The sequence below is a fragment of the Antechinus flavipes genome, chromosome 2, assembly GCF_016432865.1.
Source record: "Antechinus flavipes isolate AdamAnt ecotype Samford, QLD, Australia chromosome 2, AdamAnt_v2, whole genome shotgun sequence".
Taxonomy (NCBI): Eukaryota; Metazoa; Chordata; class Mammalia; order Dasyuromorphia; family Dasyuridae; genus Antechinus; species Antechinus flavipes.
This window is the reverse complement of record NC_067399.1, coordinates 355,614,278-355,630,806: the sequence shown is the minus strand read 5'-3', so window position 1 is coordinate 355,630,806 and position 16,529 is coordinate 355,614,278. Positions and strand designations below refer to the sequence as shown.

At 35.7% G+C, this 16,529-nt stretch overlaps 1 protein-coding gene across 9 annotated transcripts in view; it reads left to right on the top strand.

Annotated features, from left to right (window-relative positions):
- Positions 1-16,529, top strand: part of SAMD4A (sterile alpha motif domain containing 4A) — a 387,197-nt gene that overhangs the window by 173,926 nt on the left and 196,742 nt on the right. For all 9 annotated transcript variants that reach the window (XR_007950710.1, XR_007950709.1, XR_007950711.1 and 6 more), the window contains one exon: positions 9,302-9,823. Coding sequence is in view for 5 of the 9 variants with exons in the window: in XM_051978102.1 (XP_051834062.1) it covers positions 9,302-9,823 (522 nt within the window). In the remaining 4 variants the exon portion in view is untranslated. The remainder of the gene's footprint in view (positions 1-9,301; positions 9,824-16,529) is intronic.

Below are 16,529 nucleotides of genomic sequence, written 5' to 3'. Positions count from 1 at the left end.
GAGTTTGAGGTAACATTGGGAACAAAAAAGAGAAGAAAATTAATCTTAAAATCAATAGGATCTAAGCTTCTTACTATTTAGATGGCCTTTACATCTTAAAGGACTTAACTGGATATCCATTTTTTAAAATGATTTATTAATCCATTAATGAAGAGAAAAGGATGATTATACATCTTTTCACCTCTAATTTTTGTTGATAATGTTAGGAGATTCTATTAAGAACGTAGTCATTTATAGTCAGAATCTCTTTATCCTGAGTTTTCATGTGCTTTTTTTTCCTTCTCCAATAGATATTCTTGAAAATTGTAAAGTCATATGAACTATAATCTCATTCTGCTTCTGAATGTTATATGACTAGGGAATCCTTAAAATTTTTATTATGAAGGTTATTTTAATAAGCATCAGTTACAATTAGGAAAGCACTCAATAAGTGCATTAACTGATGCAGTGGGTGTTTTCAAGCACATGGGAAAATTTTCCATTTTAAATGGTATTGAGAAAATTTAGCCCAGAGTAAAAACAATTTTAAATTGAGCTAACCTTTTTATTCTTAGTTCTGAAATGTTTGTTTTGGTCTTAAATTAAAGGAAAGTATACCAGCATAATGTAGGCTCAATAGAGATGTGACACTAAATATCTTATTGCTCTGTGTCTTTATTTTGGTGGAATTAACAACAAATAGTTTGCAGCTGAATAAAATTTCTGGGTCATCCATCCAGTCCATTTACCAGACTGAGTTATGGTAAAACAGAGATTTCTGGTCTGGAAAGCAGAAGGTACCTGATAATAAATACAATACAAATAAGAGTTGTGACAGTGAAAAATACTAGCCATCAATTGAGGGTAGGGACTGGGCTTGTGATTTCATTGATATAGAGAACTCTTAGTTGAGAACTGCATTGAAGGTTAACCAACTTCTGTAATGTAGATCTTAGAGAGTTACCAAAGACCCTAAAAGAGGCAATAGCATGCTCAAGGTCACATGGAGCCAATGTGTGTAAGAGGCAGGATTTGAATCCAGGTTTGTATCTTCATTGTGCCCTCCCACTGCTTCTACTTAAGTGAAAATGCATGAGAAATGTGTAGTGAAACACAATCTCCTTCGGATTAGACTTCAAAAATTCAGCATGGATTCCTAGTTAAAGGCAATAACTATAGAGACTTAGGTTCTATGATCATAATCTTTGAGACAATAGTTCTACCTTCATCTTAAAAACCATTTTTCTTCTGGTAGGGAATGTTCCTTGCCCTCTAGGAGCTACCATTTACTGGACCTTACTTTAGGGATATACCAAGCATAAGAGTTAAGTGAAACCTTAGGGACATAAACTCCATTTGGTGACTGCAAATAAAATAATATAGGCAGGAAAAGAAAGTAAGTCACTGGAGCCCAGGGACATTTTCTCTCCAACTGTGTCTCTCCTTAGATAGAACTGGGTCTCAACCTGGAAGGATCTAATACTGGAAATCAAGCTAAGAAGAAGGTTAACAGGTATCATAAGGGTAGGAAAATAAAGGGTCGAATTAAAAAGGCTGGCTATAATAAAACAAAACAAAACAAAAAAATATTTTAGGCATCTGAAGCAGAGCCAAAATTCCAGGAGGTTTGAGAGTTACCTAGCTAAACAGAACTGATAAAGGGTGGTGAATACTGATCTAAGAAAGGGGACTCTGTTCTCTGACCTTTCTATGCTGCCTACCAGAAGAGGCTCACAGGTGAACTTCTAAATTACTTCACAGAAGTTATTTAGAAGCAATAATGAGGGATGGTAGTGGTGAGAAGAAGACTCTTCTAAGAATGCCCAGTAATAGCAGTTTGAGGTACCCAGTACTGAGTCAACATATTCACTTCTGTTTCAATGATCATTTAAGCGAAATCCCCAATGATGATCTTTCTGAAGTCTAAGAGGTAACCAAGAGGAACAGAGGGCCCCATTGAGATTAGGGAGAGCCTGCATTTTTTCTATTAAGTCTGTAGGTGCACAAGCATACACTTATAATAGTGATTATTGATAGCTGTTAACATTCATGAGAAGTTAATAACAATGGAATAAGTTACTACCTTACTCTGGTTCCTACAACACTGATTTCTGTTTCTTTTGGGGACATACCTACTTTGAGGACAGTAGGTATGACAGCAGAAATAGAACCTATATTTAAAAAGGGACTTTTATTTTCTGTCATCTTAAAACTCTTAGTATTCTCTATATACATGCACTACAGCATGTGATCAGTAGAGACCAATGTACCATCTGGCTAGGCAATGAAGTGGGATACAATGCTGAGCCTAAAGTCAGAAAACTGTTGTTCATTTGCACCTGACTCTGCATGACCCTGAAACCATAGCATGCCAATGCCATCTATGTGGTTTTCTTGGCAAAGAAACTGGAGTGGTTTGCCATTTCCTTCCTTCTCCAGTAGATGAAGTAAGGCACATAGTAGGTGTCTAAGGACAAATTTGAATTCAGGTGAACTCCAGTCCCAGCTTTCTATCCACCATTAAGCCAGCTACCTGCCTAAGGGTCATGTGGCTTTAGATACTTATTAGCTTTGTGACCTCGGACAAGTGACTAAACTGCTATTTGCCTCACTTTCTCCATCTGTAAAATGGGGATAATAACACCTATTTCCCAGAGTTTTGAGGAGAAAATTAGATATTTGTAAAGCATTTAGCACAGTGCCTTCCACATAGAAGGGCACTGTACATAGTGTAGTTATAATAATAATAATTGCCATTATTATTATTGACTATTTCTAGTTTTACATGCCCATGTCCCAAAATGAATATCTCCAATACTCATCCAACCCATGAGTCCTCTACATCAGAGGTCTCAAATAGTAGCTTGTAGCACTTCTGAATGCAGCCTGAATCTGAAAAAAAAATTTTTTTAATTGGGAAATATTTAACAAAATAAAAGTTCACCAAAACAAAGATAATTCATTTTAAAACTAAGTTAATGCATAGCCCAGAAGAGTTCATTATATAGATGGTTTAGTGGCCCAGCTTCTACTTCAGTTTTGATACTACACTGCTCTTGGATATTTTTCCTTTGTTATCCAGACACCAAACCATGGTTGCTGAGGCCAAGGCCAGTTGCCAACTTGAAAATATTTGAGAATGCCTCAGAATCCGTTAGGAGACTTTTTTTTTTTTTTTTTTTTTTTGCTTGTTTGTGGCTGCTTTGTTCTCACCTTCTGTCTTTTTCCAATTTATAAGAGTCTTGGCCATGTTGTTTGAGAGGCATGTAGCTATAGAGAATTGTACTTGTTTAGAAAATTTCACAATATATTTTTTCTAGGAAGTTTTTTTTTTTTCTTTCAGTTCTTAATATAAATTTCTATATCACCTTTGACAACTTAGAAATTTTGATATTTCTCTCTTCCAACAATCTTGGTTCTTGTTTAACCAATACCTTTTAGTTGTGTGCATTTATTTGTAAGTTATTTCTTGCATGAACAAGTTGTCTAAATGCAGTTGTAAGAAACTTTCTATGGTAAATGTTATTAAAGTGAAAAACAAGGGTATAATAAAATAGCAATTTAAGTGTAATTTCCTAATAACTGGAGCCCTTAAACACTCATTTACCATTATGCTGTAATAATGCCACATTTTGAACACTCACTTAACATTGTGCAGTAATAATGCCATACTTTGTTTTTAAATACGCTCTCTTGTTACTCCAAGAATCCTTGGGGTAGTTTTTAACATCCTCATAGTCTTTAATTATAATTCTTCTTACTACTTCTTTGTGTCTGTTTTATAAATTGCAGTTCATTAGCTTTTAGTTTGATAAAGCCTCCAGCAGACATAACTGGGCTCTTTACTCACTGACAGTGTTAAGAGTTGTGTAATTTTACTGCTGCTATGGAGGTGGGTTAGCCGTCAACTGCTCTTCTATTCTAGGGTTTACTTTCTTTTTGCAAAATCATGACCTGAGTGAATATTGTTAAAGTGCTTCAAGAAATGGATAATTAGGACTATGAGGGCTTTTTTCATGAGTGGAATCATGGCGTGAATAAATGTGAGAGGGTGGGAAGAACATTTGAGCTTTTAAAAATCCGAGAACCTGGTGTTCTACTCCTTAATAATTTACATGCCAATTTACTTTATTTGTCTGGGCCTATGAAGTATTAAATAGTCAGATTATATATGTGGTATCTAAAGTCCTTTCTAAATTCAACAAACGTAGCCCAGCATCTCTTACTTGCCTGTTAGAAGGGTCTTCTGTTTAATCAAATCATTCCCCTACCTGGCTAGTGGTACAAGCTCTCGGTCTTTTTTTGTGTGTCTCTTTCTCTCTGTGTCTCTCTCTATAATACTCAACATCTCTCTCACCCCATAATAGATAAGTTAGATAGATAGATGGAGAGATGGATAGATAGATACATACATAAATGTATAGACACACATACATAGAGAGAAAAACATATACTTAGTACTTATATGAACCTTAAGCAAGTCCTGTTTACCTTAAAGGCAGTGGCAAACCACTTCAGTGCCTATGTGAAAAAAACAAACTCACTCCATGGACAGAATTGGTATGCTATTATCCATGGGGTCACAGAGTATTGGACACAACTGAATGACAGAACAGCAGCATATCTGGTGCTGGGTCCCATTTAGTATAGAATTTTAGCACCTACTCTACTGTATCAGTGTTTATTATTAACACTACATATGTTCTGTGATACTTTCTTCTGTAGGTTTTCCTGATGTTTCTTTTTGCTGATTCTCTTCCTATTTATTTGTTCTAGATATCTTTTGTTGAATTTTTTTTATCCAAGCTACACCCACTAAGTACCTTGGGTATTACTCCACAGACTATCCTCCTCCCTCAATACTTCCTAGGTCAGTTAATGATCTCATCTCTTTATCTAGCCCTAATCCTAACTTTTATCTTTAACTCTGGGCTTTAGTATCAAACTTGATGTCCCATAGACATCTTAAATTCAACATGTCCAAAATGAGAACTCATTATCTCTCCCTTCAATACCTCCCCTATTATTAAGGCATCACCATTCTCCTAAGTAATTATTCAGGCTTAATTACCTTGGGAAGCTTAACACCTCACTTTTAGCACCACTGTCTCCCATATCCAATCTGTATTCGAGTCTTGTCTACCTTTATGGCATCTCTCATGAATACCTCTGTTGTGATACTGGAGCCACCTGTCGGTTGGCTGCTGGACGTCTAACTCAGACCTGTAGAATGGATCTCTTCATGTGAGAGGATGATGATGATACAAGGAGACTGAGAAGCAGTTGCTGTTCTCTGACCTCTCCACTGAGAGGCAGTTACTGTTGTCTGACCTCTCTCCTCTTCCCCTTGCCTCCAATTTATTTCATCCCCAATCCACAAGGAACATCTGCGTCAGCAAAGGCTGCTTTACAACTCCTTCAGATGTTAGGATTCACAGCTGTTGAGGCTCTTGGAGAACTGACCTTCTCCTTACTTAGGCATAGTCCTTAACATGCCTCCTTTTTTTTCATTCATGCAACTGCAACCTTGATACAGAAACTAATTACCTCACTCCTGGGTTAATGCAATAGCCTGTTTATTGGTTTCCCTACCTCAAGCCTCTCTTCATTCCACCTGTCCTTATGTCACCTTTCAAAGTGATCTTTCTACAATTCAGATATGATCATTCTACCCTTCTCACTCAGTAACTAAATTTTATTGGCTTCTTATTACTTCTATGCTCAAATATAAAATTCTGTGATACTTAGTCATACTTGACACAGCACATTGCATGTAGTAAGTGTTAAATTGTGATGAAAGAGTATGTAAGTATAGTAAAAGTGAAAGTATCATTTATTCTGATGCTGGGGGCTCAATTATCATGGATTTCTCAATTTAAGATCCTCTGGGAACCAATGGCTTTCTCAAGTTTTTCTTTTGGTTTAGAAATAATTTTATTAATATGAATGGTAGAAGTATTTTAAGTTACTTATCTCTCATTTGGCAGAGTTTAAGGTAGAAAAAGATGAGGAAAAAAAAAAAAACATGGAATAGGTTTGGGTAAAGTGTCCTTGTCATATTTTGGGATCACAGGATGTTAAGATAATAGGTTATAGGATCATAGATTTAATTAAAATCATATATATTTTGAGAAGGAAGGGGGGATGAGAAGGGAAAAAAGTGAAAGGATTTATTGATAGGTTTGCATCTATCTAAAAAAGAGGCTAGCAATAAAGATGTCTCCTTCCCATTCTGGAATTCTTCTATGCAAAGAGCAATACCCATCTATCAGTTGTGGAAATAGGGGGACTAGGCCGTGGAGCTTCTTGTTTTCCTGTCATCTTCATTGTATTTACCCTTCTTGTGATTCTCAGTTTGATTCCTGTGTAGAGAATATTTGTGTAGAGATTGCATGTATTTAGTATGTAGCATCTGTTGTTCTTGCTTATTTTTAGCTCATAATTAAAAACAAGCACAACATAATACAGGGAATTTATAGATGATACAGATACCTTTCCAGATATCTTTACACTTCTTGACACAAAATTATCTGATACAGATAACTTTAAAAGTCATGTTGAACTTGTACAGGATGATCACTTTGCAGGAAAAATGACATAAGTAAAATTATTCATAGAAACCATTCTCTTGAATTTTATTTACTACAATTTTCATTGTTTTAATTTTATATTTTGGAGAGGAAATAGACAACTTGGTAGGAAGTTGGTTTTTATTCAGACTTTTTTCTCTCCTTAGTTTCTTTCCTCATACTTCTTCAGATTGTTACAGAACTTACTGAAGAAAAGTTGTTGGAAATTTTTTAATTTATTTTAAAAAAAAAACTTTTATGTTAAGTATTAAACTGAAAAGCAAAGGTGTAATAAAATAACAAAATAAAAAATTATCTCACTGGAGAGGAGAGACAGATTTTGTTAAATCAAAATGCTTTTCTTTATTGTGGCAACAATCACTCATTTAAAATGGTAAAAATTGTATGTTCTAAAAATCAGATGTACCATACAAGACAGTATGTTTCCACTTTTATATTAAAAGTAGTCTGCTTTTTGTTACCAAATAGATACTCGTACTATAGTAAAATTAGCTTCAGATAATTTTGTGTCAAGAAACTGAAAAGTAAAACTAGATAAAATTAGAAGCACAGAGTTAAAAGAGACTTGGAAATCTCAAAAATAATCCATTCCTTTGTCTTTCTCCTACAAATAAAATTTTAAACCAGAAATTTTTGTCTTAGAGGGATTACTTCAATGTAATTGGTTTTCTTTATAATTCTATGTATTTTATAAATTTAAAGACATTATATTTCAAGAAGTGGTCCATATTCCCAAAGAGTATGCAATGATAAAATAACTTTTTGGAGACCTTCAGGGGATGAAGGTTCTGTTACCTCTCTTGGAATTTCAACCCAATGGTTTATAATCCTGAGAGACTAGATCTTTCCTAAATCCAATATAAAGTTCTATCAAGTACTTTGCAAAAGTAAAGTGCCATGTAAATACATCACCTCAAATGTTTTCTGTTTTTAATATCCTTAGAGAAACTCTGCCCAGCAACCTTCTTCCTGAATTTAAAAACATTTATCTTTTAACTTTTCATTATTGTTAAAGGATCTACTTTTTCCTCTATCATGTAGATTTTCTTTACAATTGCTAACTCATTAAGCTTGTGATCACCTATGACCTACTATGACCTTTAGGCCCCTTTTAAAGTAAATAAATATCTAAGTCTAGCGTCTTAAAATGGGCTTCTTTCATCTTTCAGAATTACCCTCCTTGTCTTGTGAATCAGTTTCCTGAAATATGGGATTGATGTAGTGCCACTGAATCTTTGCCAAAAGTTAGAGTATTTTTAGAAGGCAAGTTTTACCCACTATTTCTGTGGATAGCCAGTCACCCTACTTTTAAATGGTTTTTAATATTTGTTATTTAGAGTTGCCTTTTGCTCTTTATGTCAGACTTTTTTTTACCTTGCTTCACATTGAATCCTGCCTTGTCAGTTAATAGTTATCAAGCACTAGTATATATTAGGCATTATGCTAAATGACAAGGACACAAAGAAAGACAAAGAAAATAGTCCTTTCAAAGAACTTACCATCTAATGGAGGAAATAATATACAACAAGATATATGTGTGTATGTAAAGACACACATATGATAAATTTGGGGAGTAGAAGTAGAGGGAAGGCACTAAGATCAAATAACAAGAAAAACTATTAAAATTTACTGGGCTGACAGCCTGTGTAAGTGTCCTTCTGTTGGGTTCTACCTCTGCTAAAAAAAATCTCTTTTAAGGAAAAAATTGCAATTTATGATAGAAGGCAATAGCTTACTTAGAATAAAGTGTTTTTGTTATTGTAGTTTTGGAGTAACTGTATCATCAATCAATCTGATCTTGAATTAGTGACTTAAGGTCCCCCTTTTTTGATTTAGTTATACACAGGAATGATGGGGAGAGATTATAATGATATGAAAGGACAATTATTTTTTTCTGACAGTCATCTCCATCTGTGACACACAAATTTTAGACAAAAGCCAAGCTCTTTTGCTAATATTATTTTAGAGAGAGAGAGAGAGAGAGAGAAATTTTTACATCATCTTCATTTCTGAATGTATCCTTCCTTTTATCCTGTGAAACTATCTTTTATAACAAAGAACGTTTTTAAAAAGAGAAAACACAACTTAGCTAAACAAAACATTTAACACCCTCCTTCCCCCATGACATCTCCATATATGAATGTCCCATCAGCATTTATAATTCAATCTTTCTTTGTCAGGGTTTAAACAACATTTGTTTCATAGGCAAAAACTGAGGGTAGCAATGAGAGTTGTGGAGGAAGCTTATTATTTGGGTTCTAAGGCCCTTGTATGCAAACACTTGATTATATAGTAATTCTGTTGTGTGCACTGCCCGAGTCTCCTAGTCTTCTCTCTCACAAATCTTTCTACCTTTTATGAATATCTAGTCTTCTTTTCAAAAGAAAATAAGGCCAGAAAATTTTTTATAGATTATCCTAAAGTACTGGCTGTATTCTTTTTGGACAGCTGTGGATTATGGGAGTGCGGAGATGGGAATCACATAGGTCCATCGATAGGTAGGGTGTTTTCTCAGTGTTTTGATTTTTGCTATTAGTTACTACAGAATCAAGCTTGAGAGTCCATTACTAGGAATCCAATGTATAATGTATTCATTTGGGGGAAATAGGTGAGTTCTATAGACTAAGAATCCAAATCAAAGGAATTATCTTTTCAACTTTGTGTTTACAGTATTGATATACTTCAGGGGAGGTATATTTGTTCCAAGAATTTTTCTGTGTTTTCTGTTCCAGGAATCATTAACCAATGGCAACAGGAATCCAAGGATAAAGTGATTTCCCTTTTATTAATTCACCTGCCTTTGTTGAAGCCAGGAAACATTGAAGCAAAAGTGGAGTACATGAAACTGTTGCCTAAAATCCTGGCTCACTCCATCGAACACAACCAGCACATAGAAGAAAGCAGGCAACTCCTGTCTTATGCTTTGATCCACCCGGCCACTTCACTAGAAGACCGGAGTGCTTTAGCCATGTGGTTGAATCATTTAGAGGACCGCACATCAGGGAGCTTCAGCAGTCAGAACAGAGGTCGGTCTGATTCTGTGGATTATGGGCAGACACAGTACTATCACCAAAGACAAAACTCTGATGACAAGCTCAATGGATGGCAGAACTCTCGGGATTCTGGAATATGCATCAGTGCCTCCAACTGGCAGGACAAAAACCTGGGCTGTGAGAATGGCCACCTACCCCTCTACTCTTCATCTTCAGTCCCCACCACAATCAATACTATTGGGACTAGCAGCAGCAGCACAAGTGAGTAGTACCCTTAATTCTGTTATCATGGTTCAAATGGTCTAGTTTAGGCAGTTTGCTGTGGCATGTTCCCTTTGAAAATATCTATTAGCTGTATTCTGTAACTTTAGGAAGAAAAGGGCTGATGGTTTTAAGTTGGTTGTAAAAAATGGCCCTGGGGACCTGCATAACTCTTGCTTATTTTGACTCTCTTGTAGTATGAAGACACAAGACTGCTAGAAATGATTAATGGATGAGAATTAGCTTTAAAATGAAAAAAGGGAAAAAAAAAAAAAAAACAAATAACACTGTTTCAAAACCAGGAGTACCTTTCACCCTGGTGATATTGGACTTTCTCTGACACTGAGTTCCCATGTTATTATCTCAACCTAACTTCTAACTTATGGATTAACACAGCCAGACTTACAGGCTCTTTGTACATTTCTTGTTTTATTTCACACACCTGGATTGTGTTCTTCTCTGAACTTCCTGTCATTAATTTCCAGTTACTAAGGCTGTTTCCCTCACTGGAGAGGAGAGACAGATTTTGTTAAATCAAAATGCTTTTCTTTATTGTGGCTTGGTATGAATGCTGTGGAAAACCCTTCTTGTTCTTAACCTATTTTATGAGTAATGGGAGTTGGGTATTACAAAAGGGAAGATATATTTCTCTTGGTGGGAGAAGGGAGGGTAAGGTGAGAGGAAGACAATAAATAATCTTTCATTCCATGAATCATACTTAATATAGGACGTTGACACTAGTAAATGCCTACCATTAGTATTCTTTATTTAGGGTGGTGACCAAAGTGACATGCATAGAATTCATCTCAATGGAGTACAACCATAACCATTTCTATCATTCCTTATACAGTCTATGTTGCCAAATATCTGTGAATGTATAGCACTGACTGTGTAGAACAAGTTTTTTAAAGAGGGAAAGCTTTTTGTAGTAAGATATGTACATGTTGACATGCAAGAACCTGCAATTAAAAGGTAGGAAAGCATTAAAATTGTCATTGAAGGCTTCTTGACTTCTGAAAGGTTTGCTTGAACTACTGTGTCTTCTAAAAATGCAAAATCCTCTGGAATTCAATAGAATGGTAACCTTACTATATAAATTGACATAGCTATTTGGCAAAATAATCAAGGTTGTCTTTCAAGTCCTATATCTATATATCTCTCTATCTCTCTATCTATCTATCTATAGATATATTTCAATATAGCTACAATTTGGGAGTTCTTGTAGGTTCTTTTAATTTTTAAAATTATATAGTATCAAAATTAGGTAATTATAACACCTTTTACTAAAGAGATTTTATTGAATTCTTTTTCCTTCACAAACTCGATAATAATCTAGCCATACATTGTTTTCATGAGGCTCTGGCATAACAGGGTGTGATAGGGTACATCCAAAGTGGAGAACTGTAATGACCGTGTATTTAAAATCAGCTGGAGTCAGGAACTCAGGTTAAGGGAAAAATCTTCAGTCTTTATTGTAGTGAAGAAGTGAAAAAAGATTGTGATAGCAATATGGGCAAGAAGGATTGCAATAGCAATATGAGCAGCTGCGACAGGAAACCAGCTAGCAGAGAGAGAGGTCTGAGCTCTCCTCCCCTTCCTTTTTTCCTCCCCTGCCTCCACCCACCAGAATCGTCATTTCCTATACAACACATCAGGACTTGCACAAAGAGTGGGCAGGGGCCATTCTTTCTTCAAGCTTATATATTAATAGAGTATGGTCCAATTACTATTTAGCCTCATGTGCTTGGGATCTCAGTGCATCAACTCAAGCCTCAGCCCATTACAGAGAACAGAGTCCATTAGAGCTTTCTTTATTAAACCATGGGATTTTGTGATTCCTATAGAAATTATCAAAAGCTATGAAAGATTTAGGGTTTCATGCTGATCTCCTCTCTTGACAAGGGGATGGTATTACAAGGCATACCAAAACCAAAAGTTTTCTTGTGTCACTACATCTTTGGACGTCATGAGAACAAAAGAAATCACCACCACATATCTGTCTCCAATTAATAAACGCTTGGGAAGGATTTGACAAGTGAAATTTAACCTTGGTAAATAAAGACTTTACAATTTAGTTAGGGTTATCAGATTTTTAGTAGATTGATGTTTTGCCATGGCCACCCAACCACATTGAGGGAATGAAATGAGAGATAATTCACATTATTCCCCAGCTGTTTTTGAGGCCTTGTATATTATTGGGCTAATATGTATTCAATAGCCTTAATAGAGAAAATGATTATGCCTTTTCAGAAGATACAAAGACTAGCAGTAGAACTTGTAATCTTATGCTTGGGCAGCCACACACCCCAGAAAGCCTCCTATCATCACTTTCTCCAAAGACATTCATAGACATTGTGACAACAGTAGTGACTCTATAATTGTAATGCCAGAGAAACTGAGGTAAGATAGAAATTAGAGTCTTTTTTTTAATATTTTATTTGAAAAGGAGAGATTTACTGGGACCAAATGGATCCAATGGTTTGGTCCCAGAGCTGAATGAGACTATTGGTCTCCAAGAATCCAGCAAACAATGTGAGTTCTCAATGACATATATATATACATACACACACACACACACACACACACACACACACGGCTCAGTTACAGGGGTAGACTAAGGTAGGGGCAGAGCGCTGAGAGCAGAAACACAACAGGACTAACAGATTCTGACTGGGGGAGGCACTCTGATAAACTGGGATTACTGAATGGGGAGAAGCACCCAACATTTTGATGATGCCTAAGATAGAAGGTCTTTCTCCTTATCTGGATCATTATGATTATGAGGGAAGGGTGGTATTGCAGGATTGAACAGAACAGTTAGGAACTGGGGCAGAACAATTGAGTCAGGACAATAAAAAAGAACTGTGGCACAACATAATAATACAGAAATTTTAATTTTGCTGCTCCAGAAGAAAGCTATTTGCATTCTCTATAGAATTTAGATAACTTGTGGAGAAGAAAAATCACTACCAGCTGACTCATCTTCTAGTTAAGAGTTTTTAGAAAAATAAGTAGATTGATTCTCTTAGGACAGAGAAAGAATCTATTGGCAGGCTTTTGTTTAGCCTTTCTAGTGGTATTAGACTTTTCAGAACTCTGGACACTACTCCCTTCAAGAATTCAACTTAAAGCAATAACTGCAAAGCAAACAGGGTTTTACTATATAGCATGTAACATGGGTGCTAAAGATGGGTGAGGCAGGTTTCCTCCCTGAAGGAGAAGACTTCTCTTATGGAAGACAAACTTCCTTCCAATAACAAGCTCTCCTTTAATGCTGGGACACCCAGTCCTCTAAAAATGTACTATACAATTATACCCATCAGTCATTCCTAAAGTTCTGTTGCTATGGTGTCCCTCTTTCCAATCCAAGGATTAGATTCTCCAGAGATTGATGGACTGGCCCTTTTACTGGCAAGACTGCCACTTATCCACCACTATGGCAATAGATTCTTTATCTGTCCTAAGAGAATCAATCTACTTATTTTTCTAAAAACTCTTAACTAGAAGATGAGTCAGCTGGTAGTGATTTTTCTTCTCCACAAGTTATCTAAATTCTATAGAGAATGCAAACAGCTTTCTTCTGGAGCAGCAAAATTTACATTTCTGTATTATTATGTTGTGCCACAGTTCTCTTTTATTGTCCTGACTCACAGGTGAAAGAATTTGTGACCCAGAGAATCACCTCCATATGAAGGGGTAACAACTGAATTTAGATTTGCTAAAAGGTTTATGGTAGCTATCTATATCGTACAACAATAATTATAAACATTGCACAAATGTTATATAATCCAAACATGCAGACTTGGCTGAAAACAGGAAAAGAGGCATAAATGATAGTTAAAATTTTAAATCATTGTGAACATTGATAGATTGGAAAGTTATTCTTTAGTTATCTTGTTATTTATTATATATGTCAAATGCAAGTACTCTCAGGACAGTGTGACACAGAAAGTGTATAATGTGTGGGTATTCTCTGAAGATATTCTTCTGATGGTCAAAATTGATTACAAGATGCTGTTTGTAAAATTACCTTCCCCAGGGATGTTATAGTAATGTAATAATTTAGTTGATTTTCACCAGACAGTGTATTAATGCCCCTAATGCCTTTCCTGTGATATTGAAGATTTACATTTTGGTCCTCATCTTTTTTCAAATGTAAAAAAGTATATTGTCAGTACAAAAGCAAAATGACTAAAGTAAAAATTAGCTTAGGGCCAAATGTTCGTCCCATTTTTTCAGGGTTAGGTGCACTAGTGACACTAGGTTGAAAATATTTTCCTTTTTCTATATTAATTCTTTCTACTAGCAGTTTATTTTTCTAGTTGTTATGCTCTGACATTGGGACTGACATATTTCCTTTTTAACTTGTGTTGGCTCTCTATTTATTCATTCATTAGTTGAATATTTACTGAGCACCTAATATGGGGTGGTACAAAGAAGTAGTGTAACACATTTTGCCTTTCCTCCAAGAATTTATAGTTCAGAGATAAAAAGTACATAAATAAAGGAATGAGTTATATAATACAAGGCAACAATACTACCAGATGCCAAAAGACATTGTAATGGTTAAGTGTCAAATTAATAATAGAGAGTAAATGTAGTGAGAAGAAAGGCAAGAGAGAAACTTCTGTGGGTATAAGTAATTCACTGAAGACTGGTGAAGGCTGGATTTAAGCAGAGCTGATATTTAAGATTCACCTTAGCAGAGAGTGTAGGAGTGCCATTATAAACATATATAACAGCCTGAACAAAGCACAGACTTCATGTAGATGAGAATAATATACTTGCACACCCTGAATTTAAACAGTTGTTGTGAGGTTTAAATGAGACACTGCATGTCTAGCATTTTATAAACTTCACATGTCAGTTATTTTATTCCAAGACTGCTAAACTCTTGCTTGAAAGATATTTGTCAAACTTCCTAAAGCACCATAAACGTATAAAGATGCAAACGTATTATAATAGCTACTTAACATTAAATAATTTGAACTTATATAGAGCTTTAAGTTTTGCAAAAGAACTTTACAAATATTATCTCATATGATCCTCTAAATAAGGAAATTCTCTTCTGCACATTCTCCCTTCCAAAAACAAATTGTGCATTGTAGCCTTTCAAGGTTTAGGGCTCTCTCAAACATTTTTAAAGTAACACCCAAGGATATCTCTAAACATTTTCCTCTAGAGAATGGCATATAAGAAGGTTAAGCTATAAGAAGAAGCATAATAGAACAGTAGAGTCAATAAGGATGGGAAATAGATTAAATCCTGATACAAAAAGGCTTTGAATACCAAGCTAAAGAGTTTGGTATTATCCCATTGTTAACAATAAAATATTTAACTTTTTTTTTAAATTGAAGCTGACATGATGAAAGCTGTTTCTAAGGGATATTATTAGTAGTATGAATTGCAGCAAAGAGAGAATAGATTTAGGGAAGCCAGCTAGGAAACTGTGCATAATCCAGGCAAGAGGTAATATTCCAGAATGGCAAATGGACTCTTAAGAGTGTGAGGCTGAGAGACCTTAATCCAACCACTTCCTGATGCAGATGAGAAGCCTGAGGATCATCAAGGTCAAGTGTCTTGCCTAAGGTCAAACAGAAGAATCAGTTTTAGAAACTAGAGTTTAGAGTCTTTAGCCCTATATTTGCAGCTCTCAGACCTCTAGAAGAAGGAAGATTCAAGAAGAAACTCTTAAGAATGGATAAACTCGATGAGTCAACTTGTTGAGGTATAGATTTGAGTGGTACCTAAATGAAATTAGGGTTTAGTTGATGTCTAGTGGCAGGTGTGGGGTACAGGAAGTCAAGCAAAGTTCCCCTGCAACTCCCTTGGATTTGGCACAAGAATACAGCGGTAAATGAGATCTAGTAGCAGTGCGAGTCCCCAATAAAGGCATTTATTGGCCTGAGAGCTAGATTGATAAAAAGAGGCTTATTATTGGGTTTGGAAGTAAAGAGATAAGTGAAGGTAGAGATAAGGCGGGCACCAGAGGGTCTAGTGGACAGAGCCATGTGAGCTAGCTAGTATGTTTAGAATCTCTGCAAAGAGGGAGTCCCAGCATCTCCCTTTTATAATTGGAGATTTAGCTCGAGGGCTTTTGGGTGTAGTCCCAAAGTTGGCTCAGATCTGGGTGGGGCTGGGACAGGTCTGGATCTTCTATTGGAATTCAAAGGGACCAGGATTTGTGAGTTAAAGGGTAATTACATTAACTAGGGGGAGGTTGGTAATCAAAGATAAATCTTTCCCACATCAAACTCAATTCAGCAAACTTTTATTTAAGTACTACTGTGTGCCTCTTCACTGTACTAATCACTGGGAGAGTTACTAATATTTCAGATGGAGCTGAAAGTTTTTGGTCTTGTTCAGTCTTTTTTTTTTTCAGTCATGTCAGAATTCTCATGACCTTATTTGGAGTTTTCTTGACAAAGATAGTAGAGTATCTTGTCATTTCCATCTCCAACTCAGCTCATTTATAGATGAGGAAACTGAGGCAAGAGCTAGGAAGTGTTGGAGGCCAGATTTGAACTCAAGCAGATGAGTCTTCTATATTCCAGATGCAGCACTCTATTCACTGCACCACCTAGCTGCCCTTTTTTTTGTTTGTTTGTTTTTAGTTTTTAGTTTTGTTTTAGGAAGGTAATGGAGTAATGTGATATATATTGATATAGCTGGATTACAAAATTATATATAAGTATGATGAGAGTGA